The 23,646-nt window shown below is 37.5% G+C and overlaps 1 protein-coding gene across 1 annotated transcript in view; it reads right to left on the reverse strand.

Annotated features, from left to right (window-relative positions):
- The window catches only part of LOC105878174 (A disintegrin and metallopeptidase domain 3), a 118,710-nt gene extending 95,621 nt beyond the window's left edge, over positions 1-23,089 (reverse strand). Inside the window, exons 1-3 of the mRNA XM_075997194.1 lie at positions 22,954-23,089; positions 22,438-22,520; positions 17,296-17,351 (exon numbers count right to left, since the gene is read on the reverse strand). Of these exons, the coding sequence (XP_075853309.1) occupies positions 17,296-17,351; positions 22,438-22,520; positions 22,954-23,008 (194 nt within the window). The 5' untranslated portion in view covers positions 23,009-23,089. The remainder of the gene's footprint in view (positions 1-17,295; positions 17,352-22,437; positions 22,521-22,953) is intronic.
- Positions 23,090-23,646: the final 557 nt, after the last annotated feature.

Genomic DNA, 23,646 nt, shown 5'->3' on the forward strand with positions numbered 1-23,646 from the left:
ATAAAAATAACTTGGAACAATAAAATTTCACAAAATTTACTTTCATTTTTCAAGCAAAAATATCCAAAACCTAAATAGACTTACCTCTTCATTATTTGGCTGCATTCTGATAGCATATGTGCATATTTTAACATAAGAAAAATAATAACCTGTATAACCCAGAAACAGTATGGATGCTTTAATGAATTCAAAATGACCAACTGACAAACACAGAGTTATTTTTGGAATTAGCCAGGGCTTCCATATTTCAACCACAGTTTTCTTTTAAATTCAACTGTCAATAATTTCATGGCATAAACACCTTAGTTAATATTTGCTAACATATAGCAATAGATTGGTTGCATTAAGTAGTTTTCATGAAGTTATACTCTGTTACAAACAACTCCAAAACTGGCTTAAAACTTTACTGGCTTAAAACAACAGTGTGTCGTCCACGACTTTACTAATGATTTAGCTCTATGCTAACACATTAGGGTGATTACAGTTAACAATAATTTATTGTATATTTCAAAAAAACTAGAAGAGTAAATTTGGAATGTTCTCAACACAAAGAAGTGAAAACTATTATAGGTGATGAATATCCCAATTACCCAATTTGATCATTACACATTGTATGCCTATATCAAAATATCACCGGTACCTTATAAATATGTGCAACTATTCTAATATTATGCATCTATAAAAATAAAATAAAGAAGAAAAAAGAATGAATAAATAAAATGATAAAGGAAATAATCTCTTGAAAGAAATGAAGGACTAATGACATATCAGGGAGGATTAATGAAACACCCCTATGACACACACATACACACACACAAACATGCATAAATGCAAGAACAAAAAATCATGTACTAAAAAAAGCATTTAAGATAAACTATATAGAACTTTAAAAGCATTAAAAAGGACTCACAAATTCTACACATCACTAAGATATTATTTAATTATGAGAACATAAGGGATATTTGAAAATAGGCACAGAGTGACAAAGCATGTAATCCATGTATTCTATCTGAAGGAATAATCTGAAAATTCTAAATAAGCAATATCTGGGACAGCATACAAATTTAGAATATAACAGACAATAAAATGAAGCAACTGTAAACAATAAAACTAGCACTGGAAAGACTTGTAAAATGCAACACAGTTGTTAAGTAAAGAAACCGAAAGCACTGAATTTGTATCTTAAGTGTAAAAACTATTTTTAAAAATTCTATCTATAGGATTCCTATGTTACAAATTCAAAATGTGAGAGACATAAAAGAGGAAAGCCAAATCCATAAAATTAAACACGAATATAATAACTTATATGAAAATTTAAGTTTTGTAGTAATAAGACAGTCAATAATCTGGGCAGCATATTTGTAACACAGAGAACAGATAACAGGTTAATAAAATGGTAAACAAAAATGCCCATGAGTTAATAATGGAAAGAATAAAGGAAAGAAAAACAAAGATGCATCATAGATTGAAAACAAAGAACTGAAAATAAATGAATAACAGTAAATCCAAAGATAAAACAAAAGCTTAAGAAAGGCAATTCAATTAGAATGGTTAGTAAACATTTGAAAAGATATTACCTTTTACTAATAACCGGCAAAATGCACATTAAAACAACTGTAAAATAACAGTTTTTCATCTATTAGTTCACAACAATGAGTGAAAATACTCATTTTGTCAAGAGTAGAGAACAGAAACATTCTGAATTCTTGGTGACAGTAAAATTGGCATAAATTTTTTGAAGTAAATAATTTGCAGCATACAACAAACTTGAGTGTTTTCTTAGTTACAGTCTATCAATTTCACAGGCACTAAGAATTCACAGTCAAGGTTATCCAGAAAAGGCTTTTCTTGCTGTTGTTAGTAAATAAAATCAATGAAATAAATGAAATATACATAGAAAACTATAAATAAGGGATAAATATAATTAATGAGGTTTAATTGTAAACTAATGAATTAAATTAATATGTAGCCATATGTAGTGAATTAATGATAGCTACAACTACACATAAATAAATGAACTCATTTTGTGCATATCAGTAAAAATGAATCTCAACAATATTATGCAAAATACTGCATAAAAACCAACCACAAAACCATAACAATATAAAATAAAAGTATTTATTGCTCACAACTTCTAGGTCATGTGAGGGTGGGCTGCTCAGTAGTTCTGCTAATAATGGCCAGGCTTGCCTAATCATCTGGAAGTCAGCTGGATGCTGGCTGATCAAGGATGGTATGAATAGGGAACCCTGGCTGTGCTCCATGTGTGTCTATCTTACAGCCAGCTAGCTCAAGTATATTTTTGTGGGGATGGCAGACAAAACAAGATGGCCATCAGAAAAGCACAAGAGTTTCTTCAAGCCTCTATTTAAGCCAGCTAACATCTCTTTGCTTAGATATCAATGTAAATTACAAAGCACAGGATAGACTACATAATTTGTGGGGCCCAAGGTAAAGTAAAAATGCAGGACTCTTTATTAAAAATTGTTAATAATCTCAAGGCAGTAAGAATAGAAAGTAAACTAGGAGTAGGGTCATGCTAACCATGGTATCCTCTAGGACAGTACACACATAAACTGGCCTTGCACAGATAAACTCAAATCCAAGGGCTAGGGTTGAGGAGCTTGGGGGAAGACGTGTTAGGTCATTAAATACGGGATGAAGAGTCAGGTATGTTATTATCAACGTGCTGGGACTGAGAGTGTTGGAGCTGCCATTAGCAATCCCATAGTCATGGCTGATGTGTCAAGTTGTCTGATCCTGATGACAACTATTTGACATGTGAGTGGCTGCTGGAAAGCATTTACAACTCTTGAGAAAATATGATGCAACAGAGAGTTAAATGCTATGACTACAAGAAAAATAATGGCCACAAATTGAAAATTTTTCCAGAGCAAAAATTCCCAGGAGCCAACATTTAACCAATTGGATAAATCACAGCAGGAAGTAGTCCCTATCTGAGGAAAGATTCCATGTGTTCTCTAAGATCCTTAAATTTTGGCAACAATTCCTGATTTGTCAATACAGAAAAAACACTTGTCATCTATTTGGGCACAAGATCCTCACTGTTGAGCAGTTAAAGTATCAAGAACTCTTCTATACTTCAGACTAATACTGAGGCCACAATATTTATTTCTGATTGTACTGGTTGAAGAGAATGTAAAGTGTCATTAAGACTTTTTTCAAGAGTTGCTGAAAGATTAACAAGTGATTTTTATAATTTACAGACTCTGAAAAAAGTCTCTTACAAAAGAAAACAACCCAGAGTTCTTCGTATGATTGAGTTTAGAAGACAAGGAGAGGTTCATTTGTAATTACTGTTATATGAATAACATATGAATGAAGATATCTTTTTGATATAATGGTTTATTTTCCTTAGGGTAGATATGCAGTAGTATGATTCCTAGGTAAAATTGTAATTTTATTTTTAGTTCTTTGAGAAATCTCCATAGCATTTTCTATAGAAGTTGTACTAATTTACATTCCAACTAACAATGTAGAAGAATTCCCTTTTCTTTACATCCTTGCTAAATTGTTTCTTTTTATTTATTTATTTATTTATTTATTTACTTTTTTATAGTTTTTTACTTTTTTTACTTTTAAATAACCATTCTTACTGATATAAGATGATATCTAATTGGGGTTTGAATCTGTAGTTTTCTGATGATTTAGTGATGTGGAGCATTTTTCAGTTGTTTGTTGGCCATTTGTGTGTCTCCTTTAGAAAACTGTCAATTTATGTCCTTTGTCCACTGATTTTTAATTTCAACATATTATGGGGGTACAAATGTTTAGGTTATGTAGATTACCTTTGCCCCCCTCCCCGAGTCAGAGCTTCAAGCATGCCCATCCCCTAGACGGTGCACATCACACTCATTATGTACGTATATACCCATCTCTTCCTCCCCTCTCCCAACTGCCCAACGCCCAATGAATGTCATCCCTATATGTGCACTTAGGTGTTGAACAGTTAAAAACAATTGGATAGTGAGTACATGTGGTGCTTATTTTTTCATTCTTGGGATACTTCACTTAGTAGAATGGGTTCCAGCTCTATTACCGTTGATATTTGGTTCTTTTTGTTGAGTTGTTTGAGTTCCTTGTAAATTATGGATATCAATTATTCCCGTGACATTCATAGCATGTAAATATTTTCTCCCATTCTGCTGTCTGTTCACTGTTTTTCTTTCTTTTGCTATACAGAAACTCTTTAGTTTAAGTTTCATTTGCCTATTTTCATTGTTGTTGCTTGTGCTAGTATAAAAATAGACACATAGATCAAGGGACTAGAACAGAGAACCTAGAAGTAAACCATATGTCTACAGCCAACTGGTATTTCACAAAGTCAACAAAAACATACACAGGGGAAAGGACATCCTTTCCAATAAATGGTGCTGGGAAAATATGGATTGCCATATGCAGAAGAACAAAACTGGACCTCTATCTTTCATTATATTCAAAAAGCAGTTTAGGAAGAATTAGAGACTTAAGTGTAAGACCTGAAACTATAAAAATATTAGAAGAAAACCAAGTGAAAACTTCTGGACATTAGTCCTGGCAAAGAATTCACGACTATAACCTCAAAATTACATGTATTCTTTTAGATACCAATTATTTTTGTTCCAATTCAGGTATGTAACATTGTTAGTTCAATAAGTTTTCATAAATAATTTATAGAGATCATTCAAATTCTCATAAGTAATTTTATATATTTCATTCAAATTGTGCATTTTAATAATTTCAGTGATAGCTGACTTGGCACAGAAGTCTGCTAATACACTCCATTGGTATTCAGGTTCAATTCTAAGAGAATGAGCTTCAATTTTAATAATAACACACTGTGCAGATAGCAGAATAGCATCAAGAAGTTCACCATTTGGGATCCATTTTTATTGGGGGTCCAACTAGATACGAGAACCCCTAATCATTTTCATACCATGTCAAGATCATGGAATACTCCAAGAGCATATCTACTGTCTGTATAATTAACTGATTTGTCTTTAGCTATATTACAGGCTCTAATGAGAGTTTATAACTCTGCAGGTTGTACTGATAGAAATTTGGAAGAATTCCCTTTTTTTATTAATTCACACTGAATAATTAATGCATCCTGCTTGGTATTTCCTTCTGTATTTTTGGCATAAGACCCATTTAAAAAAGTATCAATTTGGGATTCTCTAAAGCAGTTTCCTGTAAGTAAATGTGAGGCATCAGCAGTTGTGATACCACATTCTTTGCCATCCTCAGGCAGAGGCAGTAAAATGGCAAATTTAAGCAGATTACAGCCATTGAGATGGAGAATAGAAGGTGACAGGAGATCAATTTTGTAACATGTCATTATTCTGCTTGCTGAAAAATGTTGGGTCTAATAAGAATTTATTAATTTTTTGATAGCATGTGGAACTTGAAATTAAAGTCCATTTGTTAATACTAGTTGAGATAAAGTTTCTACTAATTTAGCTGTTGCTGACACTGTTTTTAAACAATTTGGATATGTTTTGGCCCCTGGATCCGATTGAAAGTTATGATAAGCAATGATGCTATGTCTTCCTTCATGTTTTTGAGTAAGGATTCCCAAAGCCTGATTATCACATTGGCGAAAAAGTACAACAAAAGACTTTTGTAAGCCCTAAAGCTGGAAGGTTGTTGTGACGTCAGGGTTTTGTTTTGTTGTTGTTGTCGTCGTTGTTTTTGATTGAACAGTTGTTCATGACTATCTTCCCATAACACAGGCCCTGGGACAGAGTTTTTTGTAAATTCACATAAGTGAGATGCCAGCAAATAAAAAGTCGGGACCCAAGACCTACAGTCTCTGACAAGTCCCAGGAAACCTCTTAATTGTCTCTTAGGTGTGGGTACAGGGAAACCTTGGAATTTCTTTTCTATTTCAGGTGAGAGCAAGGTTTCTTTGCAGTAAGATTATGTTTTAATTTATAGAATTTTTCTCTAGAAAACAGAAGTTTTTTCACAGAGGCCTGTGGTCCTTGTAAGCCAGCTGCTATAAAAGATCAATTGGATCTATTTCAAAGTCTTCTTCAGTAGGAGAACATAACATCAAATCACTGACATACTGAATAAAAGTGGAATTTCTAGGAGACTGTAAAGTTGACAGGTCTTGATGTAATGCTTGAGAGAAATAAAATGGGGCTTCAGTGAAACCCTCTGGCATCACAGCCCAGGTGTATTGTTGATTTTTCCAAGTAGAAGCAGACAAGTATTATCTCTTCTTGTTAACTGGCATACCAAAGACATCAGAGTAGAGATCCACACTGTGAACAATTTAGATTCTGTAGGCACATTCAAAACAAAGTGCTAACATTTGGAAACACAGGGAATCTTGGTATTACAATTTTATTTATTGCATAAAAGTCTTAACTCTTCAACATCATCTATTTGGTTATTCCACAGGGAGGATTGGAGTGTTACAGTTACTAGTGCAAGGAATTATAAGTCTTTGTTTTATTGTTGTGTTTAATTGGTGAAGATCCTTGAATTGCCTCACATTTTCTGAGGTATTTAGACCATGGTTTAGGATAGTGTATTTGGAATTTTACCAGTTCAACATTTTCAATTTTCCCTATGTGAGCTGAGGAAGAAGCATAAACAAATTTGGGTACTTCAGAAAGTTCAGGGGTTGTATATGTTTCAATATTATGAATTTCTGCTTAAAGGTAACAGAGCAGTTCAGATGTAGGAGAGTCAGGAAATTCTAAGATTATTTCTCCCTTTGAAGAGAACGCTGTATGTTTTCTAAATTTAAAAACCAATTCTCATCCCAGTAAATTTACTAAGTGGTTCAGAGTAGAAAGGAATGCTTTTCTCAGAATAGTCCAAGCACTATTTCAACTGGCTCAGACATGGGGAGCCTTTGAACTTGACTTGAAACTTTCAAAAATATTTTCTTTACTCCACAGGATATTTTGGGTTATTAGGGTGGGGTTTACAGTGAATAAAGTGGCCCTGGTAGCCACCAACACTATACAGCACTCCACATTAATTTTGATCTTTGTTTCCTCATTTTTGTTTACAAGTATTATGGGAAGTAACTTATAGAGAATCCCTCAGAACCTCGTTAGTGTTGATTGTTGTCTCAAGAGTCAAGCCCTTGAGGATTCTGTCTAATGGGAAAATAGTCTGGGCCAAAAGGGGTAAGTTCATTAGGGGTCTGAGTTAAATGACTGGTGCAAGAGAGAACAATTTTATTCCGATCGCCTGACTTTTCACAATGATGGCAGACAACTAGTGGCACAGGGTTTCCATGTTTAGGATATCTTGATTTTAAGTTATACTATGACTCAGAAAGTCTTCATGTTCTTTGACCCTAAGGCTATGGTAGCTACAAACACATGAACATATTAGCCTTTTTTTTTTTTTTTTTTTTATTTCGGCATATTTTGGGGGTACAGATTTTAAGGTTTCAATAAATGCCCTTTCCCCTCTCCCCTCACAAGTCTGAGTTTCCAGCATGACCATCCCTCAGATGGTGGAAATGTCACTCATTATGTATGTATACACCCGCCCCCCTCTCCCCTTCCCCCTCCCCAATACCCTATTACTGTAGTACCTATGTGTCCCCTTAGGTGCTACTCAGTTCATACCAGTTTGCTGGTGAGTATATGTGGTTCTTGTTTTTCCATTCTTGGGATACTTCACTTAGTAGTATGGGTTCTAGCTCTAACCAGGAAAATATTAAGATGTGCTATATCACCATTGTTTCTTAGACCTGAATAGTACTCCATGGTATACATATACCACATTTTATTAATCGATTCTTGGATTGATGGGCACTTGGGCTGTTTCCACAGCCTTGCAATTATGAATTGTGCTGCTATAAACATTCGAGTGCAGGTGTCTTTTTTGTAGAGTGTCATTGGATCTTTTGGGTAGATGCCCAGCAATGGGATTGCTGGATCAAATGGTAGATTCACTTGTATCACTTTAAGGTAAATCCATATTGCTTTCCACAGAGGTTGAACTAGTTTGCAGTCCCACCAGCAGTGTAGGAGTGCTCCTCTCTCTCCACATCCACGCCAGCATTTGTTATCTGGAGACTTTTTGATAAAGGCCATTCTCACTGGAGTTAAGTGATATCTCATTGTAGTTTTGATTTGCATTTCCCTGATGATTAGAGATGATGAGTATTTTTTCATATGTTTGTTGGCCATTCTTCTGTCTGCTTTAGAAAAGTTGCTGTTCAAGTCCTTTGCCCACTTTTTAATAGGGTTATTTGATTTTTTCTTACTGATTTTCATAAGTTCTAAGTATATTCTAATTATTAGCCCTTTATCGAATACGTAGGACGCAAAAATTTTCTCCCATTCTGTAGGTTGTCTGTTTACTTTCATGACTGTTTCTTTCGCTGTGCAGAAGCTTTGGACTTTCATCATGTCCCATTTATTTATTTTTGTTGCTGCTTTGATTGCCTTTGGGGACTTCTTCAGAAACTCTTTGCATAGGCCGATTTCTAGGAGAGTGTTTCCAATATTTTCCTCTAGAATTCTAATAGTTTCATACCTTAGGTTTAATCTGTTATCCAGCGTGAGTTTATTTTTGTGAGAGGTGAAAGGTGTGGGTCCTGCTTTAGCCTTTTACAAGTGGCTATCCAGTTTTCCCAGCACCATGTATTGAAAAGGGATTCTTTTCCCCTGCGTATGTGTTTGTCTGCTTTGTCAAAGATTAGATGGCTATATGAAGATGGTTTTATATCAGGATTCTCACATCTGTTCCACTGGTCAATAATCCTATTTTTGTGCCAATACCAGATTGTTTTAATTACTACAGCTTTGTAGTATAGTTTGATATCTGGCATATTAATACCTCCCATTTTGTTTTTGTTGCCTAGAATTGCTCTTGATATTCGGGGTCTTTTTTGGTTGCATACAAAGCGTAAAATTATTTTCTCTATATCTGTGAAGAATGCTGATGGGACTTTAATATATATTACGTTAAATCTGTAGATCAGTTTGGGTAGTATAGTCATTTTAATGATGTTGAGTCTCCCGATCCATGAGCATGGAATGGATTTCCATCTGTTTACATCCTCTGCTATTTCCTTCCTCAGTGTTTCATAGTTCTCCCTGTAGAGGTCTTTTACCTCCTTGGTTAAGTATATTCCTAGGTACTTTAATTTCTTTGTTGCTATTGTGAAGGGTATTGAGTCTTTAATTTGGTTCTCAATTTGATTGTTGTTGGCGTATACGAATGCCTCTGATTTCTGTGTATTGATTTTGTATCCTGAGACTTTACTAAATTCATTTATCATTTCCAGAAGTTTCTTGGTTGATTCTTTGGGGTTTTCTAAATATAATATCATATCATCAGCAAAGAGTGAACGTTTGATCACTTCTGCCCCTATTTGGATACCTTTAATTCCACTTTCCTGTCTGATTGCTGTAGCCAGGACTTCCAACACTATGTTGAATAGAAGTGGAGATAGTGGGCAGCCTTGTCTGGTTCCAGTTCTAAGTGGGAATGCTTTCAGTTTTTCCCGATTCAGTATCATGTTGACTATGGGTCTGTCATATATGGCTTGTATCATTTTTAGGTATGTCCCTTCTATGCCGATTTTCTTAAGTGTTCACATCATTAAAGGGTGTTGAATTTTGTCAAAAGCTTTTTCTGCATCTATTGAGAGAATCATGTGGTCTTTGTTTTTGCTTCTGTTTATGTGGTGAATTGCATTTATAAATTTACGTATGTTGAACCATCCTGCATCCCTGGGATGAAGCCCACTTGGTCATGATGGATTATTTTTTTGATAAGCGTCTGGATTCGGTTAGCTAAGATTTTGTTGAAAATTTTTGCATCTATATTCATTAGGGATATTGGTCTGTAGCTTTCTGTTTTTGTTGCATCCTTTCCTGGTTTTGGTATCAGAGTAATATTCGGCTCATAATAGGTGTCAGGGATGTTTCCATTCTTCTCGATGTTGTTAAATAGTTTCTGTAAGATAGGTAGTAGTTCTTCTTTGTAAGTGTGGTAAAATTTGGGTGTGAAGCCACCTGGACCAGGACTTTTCTTTTTAGGGAGATTTTTAACTGCTGTTTCTATTTCAGCTGTCGAGATTGGTCTGTTCAGGGAATCTATTTCTTCCTGGTTGAGCCTAGGGAGGCTGTGTGTTTCTAGAAATTTGTCCATTTCCTCCACATTTTCCAGTTTGTGTGAATAAATATTTTTGTAGTACTCATAAATTATATCTTGTATCTCTTTGGGATCAGTTGTGATATCTAGTTTTTTGTTCTTGATGGAGTTTATTAGAGATTTCTCTTTTCTGCTTTTGTTAGCTTAGCCAGTGGCGTGTCAATTTTGTTTATTTTTTCAAAGAACCACCTTTTTGTTTTGTTAATCTCCTGAATAGCTTCCCTGTTTTCAATTTCATTTAGTTCTTATTTGATCTTGTTGATTTCACTCCTTCTGCTGGGTTTGGGGCTGGTCTGTTCTTCTTTTTCCAGCTCTTTGAGTCGTTTCATTAGATTGTCTGTGATCTTTTTGACTTTTGGTTATAGGCATTTATGGAGATAAAGTTTCCTCTCAGAACTGCTTTAGCTGTGTCCCATAGGACTTGATAATTGTCTCTCCATTATTATTTTCTTCATAGAATTTTTTTATTTCCGTCTTGATTTCTTCATTTATGAAGTAATCATTTAGTAGGATGTTGTTTAGTTTCCACGTTTTTGTGTAGAAATGTGAGTTTCTGTTAATGTTGATTTCTACCTTTATTCCACTGTGATCTGAGGAGATACATTCTATGATTTCTATTTTTTTAAATTTCTTGAGGTTTACTTTGTGTCCTAGGATATGGTCAATCTTAGAGAATGTCCGGTGAGCTGATGAGAAGAACGTATATTCACTGGATTTTGGGTAGAATGTTCTGTAAATGTCAGTCAGTCCCAATTGTTCTATAATTTTATTTAAGTCCCTTAGTTTTTGTTAATTTTCTGATTGGAGGATCTGTCTTGTGCCGTAAGTGGGGTGTTGAAATCTCCGGTGATTATGGTATTGCTATTAATCAATTTGTTTAGATCCAGTAAGGTTTGCTTTATGAAACTGGGTGCACCTAACTTGGGTGCATATATATTTAAAATTGTAATCTCTTCTTGTTGAACTGCGTCCTTCACCATCATATAATGACCTTCTTTGTCTTTTACTACTTTAGTTGGTTTAAAAACTAAATCGAAATTAGAACTGCCACACAAGCCTTCTTTTGGCTACCACTTGCCTGGAATACTGATCTCCACCCTTTTACTTTTAGTCTATATGCATCCTTGCAGGTTAGATGTGTTTCCTGAAGACAGCATATACTTGGCCTGTATTTTCTTATCCATTCAGCCAGCCTATGTCTCTTGAGTGGAGAGTTTATGCCATTCACGTTTATTGAGAGAAGTTATAGGTAAGATAGATTACTGTTCATTCTGTTGGGTTGGATGTTGTTGCTTTGATTTCTCTTTTGATCCATAGAGATATCTGGCCTTTAATCTTTGGGTGTTGGTTTTTTTTATATTCGTGAGTTTCTATTATGGTGTTCCGTGTGTAACACTGTTTTGAGTACTTCTTGTAGGGCTGGTCTTGTCTTGGTGAATTCTCTGAGGCTTTGCTTGTCTGGGAATGTCTTAATTTCTCCTTCATATACGAAGCTTAGTTTTGCAGGGAATAAGATTCTAGGCTGGGCATTGTTTTGTTTCAGAAGAGTGAGAATGGGGCCCCAGTCTCTCCTTGCTTTTAAAGTCTCATTAGAGAAGTCTGGTGTCATTCGAATTGGCTTTCCCTTGTAAGTTACTTGCTTCTTTCTTTTTACAACTCTTAGAAGGGCCTCTTTAGTTGATATCTTGGTCAGTCTGATGACTGCATGACGTGACGTCTTCCTGTTTGCATTGAATCTCCCAGGGGTCCTCTGGGCTTCTTGAACTTGTATATCGAGATTTTGAGCAAGGTCTGGGAAATTTTCCTCTATTATATCTTCAAAAAGCTTGTCCAGCCCTTGACTGTTGTCTTTCTCCCCTTCTGCTAACCCTATGACCCTCACGTTAGGTTTTTTCACATAATCTCACAGCTCTTGTAGGCTTTGCTCTTTTCTCTTGTTTCTCTGCTCTATCTCTGTGACTGATTTATTTAATTGGAAGGTGTTATCTTCAATCTCTGAAATTCTTTCTTCTGTTTGATCTACCCTGTTCTTGAGACTTTCCACAGTATTTTGTAATTCCCTGAGTTGATTCCTCATCTCCAGGACTTCGGTTAAAGATTTCTTCACTGTGTCGATCTCCTTAGTGAACCTTTGTTCCATATCCTGGAGGCTTTTTGTAGTTTCTTTGTGTTGATTATTGAGTTGTTGTTGCAGGTCGGTGAGTGTTCTTATGATCCACATATTCGAAATTCCTCTTCTGTCATTTTGGTTGCCAGGTTTTGGTTGTTGTCTGTTTCTAAGGGGCTGGTGCTCCTCTTTGGGGGTGTGTTTTCCATTTGTTTCTTCATATTTCTGGAGTTCCTTTGCTGATTTCTTCCCATTTTGCTCAGTTGTTGTTTCTTTCCTTTAGGTTTTCGTTTGGGTATTCATACGTCTTGTTTAGTTTCTGACCCAGTAGGTGGTGTTGCTCATTGGCGGCAGCGTCGCTGGGCTGGTGACTGCAGGTCTCTCTACCTGCTGGGGAGCCAGCAGTCCAAGATGTAGTGGAGGGGAAACAGCCAATTACCATACCCTTCCCGCTGGTCTCCGGGCTGCTCCGGCGTCCTTCCGTCTTCTGCCCCCTTAATTACACAGGTGGAGATAGATGGCAGGAACTGGAGCAGTTCCTATCTCAGCTCCACCCCCAAGGCGGGGCTAGAAACTTTGGAACCGAAGGCCCAGCTCCAAGTCACCAGAGTGTGTGGGTTGTAAGGTCTCTCTGTCTTGTATTCACCAAAGGCAGCCACCTACTAGGCTTGTTCCTGCACAGGCAAACTCCAGGGCCTGGACACAGAGCGCAGGAGACCTGTGCAGGGAGAGACTGACCAGAAGCAGGCAGGCAGTCAATGGGACCCACCTATCCCTGTCTTTTGTCTCTTTAATTCCACAGGTGGAGATAAGCGGCAGGAATGAGAAGAGTTCCTATCTCAGCTCAGCCCCCAAGGCGGGGACAGAGACTTTGGAACCACAAGACACTGGAGCAAGGTGGATGTAAAGTCTCTCTGCCTTATAGCCACTAAGGGCAGTCTCTCACGAGGCTCAGCCCTGCCCAGGCGGGCTCCACACTCTGGACACAGAGCGCAGGAGACCTGTGCAGGGAGAGACTGACCAGAAGCAGGCAGGATGTCAATGGGACCTATCCCTGTCTTTTGTCTCTTTAATTCCACAGGTGGAGATAAGTGGCAGGAATGAGAACAGTTCCTATCTCAGCTCTGCCCCCAAGGCGGGGACAGAGACTTTGGAGCCGAACACTCAGTCACAAGACACAAGACGGTGGTAGACATAAAGTCTCTCGGCCTTATAGCCGCTAAGGGCAGCTTCCTTCTAGAATAGGCCCTGCCCAGGTGGGTTCCGCACTCTGGACACAGAGCGCGGGAGACCTGTGCAGAGATATTGTCCTGCAGCCAGACCCACCAGGCCCCGTGTTCTGTCTCTTTAATTCCACAGGTGGAGATAAGCGGCAGGAACGGGAGCACTTTCTATCTCGGCTCCGCCCCCAAGGCGGGGATACAAACTTTGAAGCCAAAGGCCTAGCCCCAAATCCCCCGGTGTGGGGGTCGTAAAATATCTCTGCCTTATAACCACTAACAGCTGCCTCCTGCAAGGCCCAGCTCTTCCCAGGCGGGCTCCACACTCTGGGCACAGAGCGGGAGAACTGGGCAGGGTGAGACTGACCAAAAGCGGTCAGGCAGGCAGTCTATGGGACCTACCTATCGCTGACTTTGGTCCTTTTAATTACACCGGTGGAGATAAGTGGCAGGAATGAGAACGGTTTCTATCTCAGCTCCGCCCCCAAGGCTGGGACAGAGACTTTGGAGCCCAGGGCGGGGCTCCAGGTTGCAGGAGAGTGTGGAATGCAATGTTTCTCTGCCTTAAATCCGCCAAGGGCAATCTCCCCTGTAGCACTGCCCCGTCCTGGCAGGGTCCACCTTCTGAGCACAGAGTCAGTGCCACTTGTGCAGCAAATGACGGTCCAATATCAAATTGGTGGAGTAGTGGCACGTACCGGTGCTCTCTCTGCGCCTCCTCTCCAAACCCCGAGCCCAAGTCAGCGCTGGAATGCAGGGGCGGGAGTGGTGCAGGAGGGGCAGAGGGAGGGCGTCCTAATGGATCAAGGAGTCTAACTTAGTGCAATCTGACCTCTCAGTGCTATCCCAAACCTCCTCTATATCCAAAGTCAAAGCCTCCTTCTGTGTAAACTCCCCTTGACCTTGACCTGGGAGTGTTCTGCAGGGAGATGCCGGAGCCGGCTCTGGTTCCTGCTGCGCGGACCCTCCCCCACCTTAAACTGCGGCTGCTGTGCGCTCTGGCGACTCAGCGCGTTCCCTGCTCTAGTCTCCTCTCCACACGGTTTAGTCCCGCGCTGCCACTTCTCACCAACTTCAGGCACCTCCTGGCCTACGTGGAAGTGGAGTTCGGTGTGGGAGGGGGTGTTTCTCAGCACAGGGTAGGGCTAGCGCCACTGCCAGCTGGCAGCAGCTTAAGCTGCGCCTCGCTCCCTCCCTGATGTGTGCCTCCGAATCCCCCAGTTTTGCGGAAGAATGATCGGTTCACCTTTGCTTTAGGCTGCAAATGGTCATATCCCTCCGTTTCCTCTTGAATGTCTGCAGGCTTGGGAAGCTGGTCTCCTGGAAGTACAGATCACTCGAGTGTGGCTATCCGCTTTCTTCACTTTTCACTCTGGGAGCAGAGAGCCAGGAGGGCACCCCTACTCCGCCATTTTTTTCTCCTAGCCTTTTGATTACTTTCTTTCAGACCCTCATATTTTTTCTTTTCTAAAGTTCTCTCAAAGTATCCATCCATGATCACCAATTCAGCCATATCAGCGACTTCCCATCCAGTTGTATACTTTTATTTAATTAGGTCAACAAGCTCTGGCTGAAGCCCATGAATGAATAAGGCTAAAAGGCCTATTTCCATTTCTGGCAGAAAATATTCCATGGTATATTTTCAGTATGAAGTGCTTTAACAAATGAAATTTCCAATCTAGACCTATAGTCAAAAACTAATTTATCTTTTTTTCTGTTTGCATAATTGAATAAACGACCAATCAGTTTTCTTGTAGAAAGAAAATAGGAATAGCTTCTAAAAGTTCTTTAGTTGTTTTTCTGGCATCTTTTGGGCCATCCCAAAAGATACAGCTTTTGAAGGGTCAGCAATACTTTCTGTAGACGTATCCCCCTGCAGTGGCCATACATTTACTTGCTTCCCGGGGTCCCTAATGTCATGTGTATCAACTGATACAGCTCAGGAAGCCCGGGGTCATATATATGCTCATATGAGGATTCTAAATGTTTCAGAATATATTCATGGAATTTCTCTATTTGGAAATTCTTTTGCTATGGCTCTGAGTTCATATTTTGGCCACAGAATAAAGTAACACCCATATCTGGCTGTTCTGAGAGCCTAAGTTTGTAAGTCATCAGGTTAACTTCCTTCTTCTCATTGTCCCCAGGGTGAAAAAGCATTTGAGCAAAAGGATTGGCAGTTTTCAGGCCAGGATGGTGACTGAGCAAATGGGATGGGCTCAGAAGTATTGAGTAGGGGAGGACTAAAAATGTTAACAGTCAGCATCACATCAGTCACCACTTATCTTTTCTTAGCTTTCCCTTCAATCTGCCGTGTAAGTTTTTCATTTACTTTATTAGCCTTTTGTAAGGAGTCTTTTAGAAAGGCAGTTTTGAAATGATTATCTTTTAGAAGCCACTGTATGCCAATAAAAAAATGCATCCCATTGTTTCTGAGGTGTTCAGGACTCCTTTGTTTTCAATGTGTTCCTTATATGAACAATTTAATCTAGATTAAAATTTCCCCACTGTGGCCACTACAAATTCTAAATCATCTCTGACGAGGTACACCCATTTCTGTAGAAAGGCTTAGGTTCTCAGTCCATAATTCTAAACCCAGAATTAGCTAGAGTTCCAGACAGAGAAGTTGAGACTCCTTAGATACTAATGAGCCCATAATACCCTTCCTTTTAAATTTCACCTACCTTTGGCCTCCAGCTGGACTTCAGTCTATAGCAAACTGCAGTGCAGCCTCTGGACCCTAACCTGGGTTCCAGACCTACTCTGGAAGCAAGTACACTGTAATGGACCTAGTCTAGGTCCTGTTAAATCCCAATCCAACCTCTGGGTCCAATCTGGAATAAAATTACTGAAATTCAACACAGGACTCAAATTGCAGAGATCAGCAATCCAGTAGGGACTTACCCAGCGGCCACCAAATGCAGGGAGAAAAATGTGAAAACAATGGGCCCAGCAAGTATATTTCACCTGGCACTGAGATGCTCACTGGGGCCACGGGGTGTCTCCTTCAGAACCCACTTGTCTGACACTAAGTTGTTGAAAGAGGAATTGGAGGCACAATAAAAATTTATGGATTTCATTTCTGGAAATGGCAATTTATGAATTGGAAGCCATGAAACTAAAAGAGGTTTAGGGCTCCAATGAGAAAGCATTAGGCGGAGGATTTATCTGGTGAATACAAAACTATAACAAAGAAATTATTTCATTGGTCAAAGATATAAAAAATGTTTCCTGTTTTGGTTTACCTTGTTGGAAAGTCCCTGGTGAGTTGGCTGCCTTTGATTGAATGAGATTCCCCTTTGTTTTTCTCTAACACAAGCATTTTCTGGAAATGACCTAAGTCACATTTCACTTATGTTTGCCATTTAAGCAAGGTTAAAGGTAGCTGGTTTTAAGACCAAGCTGGTGTTGTTTGCTCAGGGATTTTTCAGGCCTGGTCTACATTTTAACTTGTCTTTAACATGTGGAATATCAAGTAAAATGCTTAAAATCATATAAATACACAAAATGACATGTGCAGATATCAAAAATATTGAACCTGTACAAATAAAAATTATACTCTTAAATGCTACATTTATGGTTGTATTTTATGGAGTTAAATAATTTCATTTGTCTGACATGAATTAATATTTACATCATTAATTAGAATATAGCTAGATTACCCAATTTAAAATGACAACTTGAAATTCAAGTCTAAGATGAAACTCAGAGAAAACAGAACATGTTAAATAAATATATTTATTCTCCTCTTTAAGCTCAATTTAGGGCAGTATTGTAAAAATTTAAGATACACTAAAAATAACTGAACTTAAAAAAATGGCCACTTACTGTTTTTCAAGATGGAAAGTGTATGTTTTCCCTTCAATTTTGATGAGATAAGTGATCTGTAACAAAGTATTCAGAGAGAATATAATTGTTAGAAATTCTAACTTCTTTTTTTTTTATTTTGAATATCAAATATTTTCCAACAAATGAAATTCTAACTTCTTAAAAGTAAAAGCCTATAATTCTTTGAAATGTATATACTTTTTCATATAAATGTAATTATATCTTGCATATATCAAAATTGGATGTATGACAGAATTACTCAATTATATTTAAATAAAATCAAGAAGTCTAAATCTGTTTCAAATCTAAGACCATTAGTCATTAGCATTTATTAACTATCATAATGAGACAGGAATTTAAAAGGAAGATTACATTTAGAAATGCTGAATACTACTAGCAGAAACTTGAATTTTGTTATCTTGTTCTACTTTGCAGTTTCCAGCACAAATAAATTGAAATCAAATAATGCAGCGCAGGTTCCCTAAGCTAAGAATACAAGAATGATCCCCTAGTCACCAGAAATGCTACCCAGAGATAATCCTTGTCTCCCTGATCCCTCTGAGAACTGCCTCAGCTAAACAGGGTCATCTCATGCAAAGCCACAACTTCCTGTGACAGCTCACATTTAAGTAGAAGTCCTCCCACGTAGTGACGTTTTGCTGTTACAAATAGATTTAGTACAGTGATACCTTCATGATAAATTGGTCCCTCTATCAATAATAAAGGTCCCTCTTATTTCTAGAAGAACTTTTTAAGGCATTTTTATTTAATCCAACTTTATTGGGATATCACTGACATATAAAATTTGTATGTACCCCTAAAGTGTACTTGATGCATACGATATAACGACACATATAAACTGTGTCTGCTTGTCTCACGTAGCATAATGTCCTCTAATGTCATCACTTAGAAAGAATTAAGATTCTGGAAATAAATCCATAAAAATGTCTTTTTCTCAACAGAGGTGCCTATTTAGTTAAATAGAGAAAAAGGAAGGTATTTTCTGTAAATGGAGTTAGGTCAATAGATACTTGTATGAGAATAAATAAAGTCATAGAAGTATGCCTGTGCCTTGTGCATTAATAAAATTTAGAGACGATCACACACACACAAATATTGAAACCAAGATTATGAAGTTTTTCACAGACAATACACTAAAATATTTCCATGTCCTTGAGTTGGCAAATAATTCTTAAATAGATTGAAAATGGCTATAAAGTAAATATTTGATTAAATGGATAACATCAAAATTAAAAACTACTGTTCATTATAAGGCACCATCAAGAAACTTAAGACAATCCCTACAAGGGAGAGTGATATTTGTAATTCATATCCGACTGGCCCATAAATATTCAACAAGTCACTCATCATCACTATTCATCCTGGGATGCAAAATAATCCAAGAAAGATAGAGAAAAATAAAATAAACACATTGTCAACAATCAAAGATTGAGAATACCAAGTATTATAAAAAAAATGAAACAACTAAAACTCTCATGCACTGCTAATGGAAAGGTAAAAGAGTATAATAATAACCACACTAAGAAACAATTTACCAGATTTCTACATTTCTGCTCTTACTGTATAAATCAGATTTCCCTACTAGATATATGCTCATGAAAGCACACAGCAATGAAATATTTGTTTCTTTATAGCAGATTTATTTGTAATGTTTACAAACTGTAGACGATTATCTAACAAGAGGTTAAAAATCAATTTTTAAGATACCATACAATTACTAAATGTATGAAACACCTGAAACCTGAGACAACACAGACAAATCACAAGAATAGTAGGTTGAATGAAGAAGCCATACACACAAAGAAGTGCTACCGGTACTGTATGATCTCTTTCATCTGAAGTTAGAGTTGGATATAGCAGAAAAAGGCAACAGAAGTTTCTGAGGAGTATGATCTGAGATAGTGCAAACAGGAGTTCAGACATGAAAAGAAATTTCAGATTTGTGCCTTTTGATAAAATTATACACATTTCTCTAATAATATAATCTGCAATGGGAGTGAGGGATAGGATTTCAGTAAGGTTTCACTTTTTAAAATAAGATATGAGGCCGGGCGCGGTGGCTCACGCTTGTAATCCTAGCACTCTGGGACGCCGAGGCGGGCAGATTGCTCAAGGCCAGGAGTTCAAAACCAGCCTGAGCGAGACCCCGTCTCTACTATAAAAAAATAGAAAGAAACTAATTGCCAACTAATATATATATATAAAAATTAGCCGGGCATGGTGGCTCGTGCCTGTAGTCCCAGCTACTCGGGAGGCTGAGACAGGAGGATCGCTTGAGCCCAGGAGTTTGAGGTTGCTGTGAGCTAGGCTGATGCCACGGCACTCACTCTAGCCTAGGCAAGAAAGCTAGACTCTGTCTCAAAAAAAATAAATAAATAAAATAAAATAAAATAAGATATGAGTATTATTAATACTGTTTATTTCAACTTATGTAAGCTTTGTTAAGATATACTTTCATAAATTTAAGTATTTTCCTTAAATTATAATTTATAGGCATATTTTCATCATTATATTTATTGTTTAGTATATGTTTTCATTTCAAATATTACATATTTTCCTTCTTTTTTCTTTAGTCTGTCTCACTGAATATGTTATTAATATGTTATTTCCATTATTTAAATATTTTTAGTCATAAGTTATGACCATAACTCAAATTTCTGCAGGTAACTGATTAATTCTTGTCCTTTATCTATGGTATAATATCCATTATTATTTATGATTTCTTCTTCAACCCATAGAATGTACGGAACTGCATCTGCAAATTTCCAAATGAATTTTCCCATCTTTTGTTAAATTTTACCTTAATAGAATTGTTACCAGATAATGAATTTTATACTATCTGTATTTGATTTTTAATTTTCTCTCTTTGCTATCATCAACATTTTGTTCAATGTTTTACATATTCTCAAGAAAAGTGCACTTTATTTACAGTGGAGATTGAGCTGAATTACAACTGGATTAGAAAAACTCTATCTTTATTTCTGGGGGTGCATATAAGTCTGGATGTTGTTGACTCTTGGCCAAGACAAAAGTAGTGAGATTTTTAGTGGGCTTTTTAGGGGACAAAACTACCCTAGCCAAGTTAACTTCTTCAATGTTTGTCTATTTTCACAAGGCTGGCTTGGCTACTCCAAGAGTCAATGAAACCTTCTAGGTGAGTTCCCCAAAGCCAAAATTCTTCCCACACATCTCATTGGTAAAAGCCAGAGACTCAGCAAGTTCCAGGAGCAAAAAGATAGGGCTCACAGAGATCTCACTGTGGATGTTTTTTTATGTTTTTTGGTTGCTGATGCTTTCCTGAATTCTCTTCTTGTTACACTATATGCATTGTCATCAAATAGAAGCCTTAAATGTGTGATACTCTGTAGACTCCAGTGAGATCCCCAAAATACCAGAGCTAGAGAAAACAATGCAATGCATTCAGCTCATTGGGTTCACATTCCATATGTGTCCATTGACTAACATATTTATTTTTGTTCATATTTCTTTATCAGTATTTTTATGATTTTCCAACCAGCATTTGAGCAAAACATTCTAAGATTGCACTGCAAAAATGGATCTGATGATTTCTCCCTCTCGTGCTACCAGTTTTAGCATTATATATGCTGAGGGTATTTTATTAAATTCATGAAAATTTATAATTGTTAGATTTTCCTAGTGAGCTAAATATTTTATCATTACATAATACTGCTTACCTTTATCCCTCAAAATTGTGTGTGTGTACTATCTGCTGTTGTTTTTCTGATGTTACCATGGATAATCATCTTTTTTCTTGGTTAGCATTTTCCAACTATACAGTATGAATTCCAAGACATTTTAAACTCTAAATACTTATGGTTTGTTGTAGTATCTTTATAAATACATAATCATTAGACTTTTTTTGGTACCAGAGAGTTAGACAGACCACACAGACTATAAAACTTGCCTTAGTGTCTGAGAGTTTTTCAGTTGACATTTCAATATTCTTTTCAGACCTTCCTACTAAAATTAAATCTATACTTCTTCCTTCCTCAAAATACAATGTCCTAACCAAAACTGGTAAAACTTAGTAAAAGAGAAGTCAAAATCAATAAGAAATGAACAAAAAAAAAAATTCAAATAGTTAATATAGAACACATAAAGGCACAGCATCTTTAAAACTTGACCAAAATATACTCTAAGGGGACATTCACTAGGATGCTCACATTAGCAGAGATAAAAAGATTGAACAAAGTCTGGTGAGGTATCAAGAATATATGCATCATCATTGTTTGCTAGTTAGAGTCATATGCAATGCAACTTTTCCAAAAGACATTTTGTAATATATACTCAAAAAATTTACAGGCTTGCCCAGTGATCTTATAAAAAAAACATGATCCAGGAATGTTTATGAAACTATCCACATGCCAAAAATTTGATAAAATATGGTATTACATGTATATGACATAACAGGCAGTTATATGAAAATGAAAGAGCTATATTTATCATCTTAAAAGTAAATCCAACTTTATAAATAAATGAAAAAGAAAATAACACTCATATATGATCATTAAAATATATGTGAACATGTGTGTGCATTCTAAATATTCACATATTCAGCTCTTCTATATTTGGAGCCTGATGTGGACATTGACTTCATTTACAACTCTCTGTACTAATCTAAATTTAATTTTATCATGTACACACCTTATTATTTTAATCAGATTAAAATGGCATTACTTCCATTTTTACAAAGGATTTATACATACATTTATATGCAAATTTAGGCATGGAGATATTTTCATATACTGCCATTTTAAAATAATATTACTTGGTAAATATTAGTATGACCTTAATATATAAAAATACACATTTAAATGTACATGTTTTCTAAAAGGGTCCAATAAACCATATATAAAATTTTGTTACAGGAATTTGGGGCATTTTTTCTGAGTCTCTGTTTTAAAATAGTTATACGTCATTCAGGTATTGAGAAATGAAAAAAAAAATCAAACATTTGCTCTCATTCAGGCCAAACAGCTCTTCAGCACAGTAAATTAGAACAACAAATGAAATTTCACAAAGGGATACTACTGAATTAGGACCATGTAGTTAAGCAAGAATAAAACATCTATAATATTTTTAAAGTGGCTTCTTAATTACATGCATTCCTGAAACATCGCCATCACTGGTGTTTGTCTCAATCTTCTGTGGCACTGTAATTTGCAGAAACTGTGTTTCAGAATCTGTAGTAAGGAAAAACCTGTGTGAGAGCCTTCCAGGCGAACAGCAGCATCCTCATACTTCACCTGTGCTCTTCATCTCACATCACTCTTTACATTTCCAACACACTCATACACGTACACACATCAAAAAAATAAAAATAAAGTACTCTGTCCAATCCCAGGGAGAGTCTCCCGTGTAAGCGGGGGCTGGAGGTTTCCGACCCCACCCAGTGTCCCTCCTTCCCCCACCTCCCCAGGGGACAGCAGGCCTCAGCTGCGAGGTCCAGCAGCAAGAAACAGCTGCCCCTGCTCTGCCCTCCTGCGGCTCTGCAGCTGGGGCGGGCCTGCGCCCTCTCCCCTCCCCGACAGACCAGCCGGCCGGCCGAGCTTCTGGGACAAGGAGGGCACCCCGAGCGGGAAGGGCGGCCCTGGCCCTGGCAGGTGCGGCACTCACGCTGGCCGGAGCTCAGCCGGCCCAGGCCTGCGAGGACCAGCAGCAGGGACAGCATGGCGACGACGCCGCTGGTCTTCGCAGGGTGGTGGCCGTTGGGGGTGGAACAGCTGCAGCTCAAGGTCACAGGTCCCCGGATTCTCCCCTTGGCGGGGGAGGGGCAAAGGGAGATGGAGGCGCAGGACGGGGGTGGGGTGGGGGGTGGGTAACAGAAGCCCCTCAGGGATGCCCCCCAATCCCCCCCAGATTGCTGCACTTGCAGAGGCCTGCCAGACCCTGTGCTACCCGCCCTGTAGCTTTGTTTTCCAAAAAGTTAAAATTTAAAAGGTATTCAGAGGTCACATAACGGTTATAAAGCACATTTACCTCCTCTAGGCCATAGGCTGGTGAAGCTCTCGGTAATATCAACATTTGATTACATCGTTTTCTGGTACAGTGGCTGAATTACTGCAGCAAAGGAGACCCGAAAAAAGAAACTCACAATATGTGTAGTGGCAGCCAATTGCAGCCATATCTACTTCTAGTTTTCTACTGTAAGTCTCAGGTCAAAACACACACATACAGTAAAAAAATAAATAAATAATACATAAATTTCTTGGAAAACTAAAGATTCCAAATAAAATGGTAAGTCTAAATATGTGTATGTTTTACTACTCTAGTATTGATTTATAACAAATATCATTCAAACAAAAATCA

Source organism: Microcebus murinus, chromosome 24 (genome assembly GCF_040939455.1).
Source record: "Microcebus murinus isolate Inina chromosome 24, M.murinus_Inina_mat1.0, whole genome shotgun sequence".
Lineage (NCBI taxonomy): Eukaryota > Metazoa > Chordata > Mammalia > Primates > Cheirogaleidae > Microcebus > Microcebus murinus.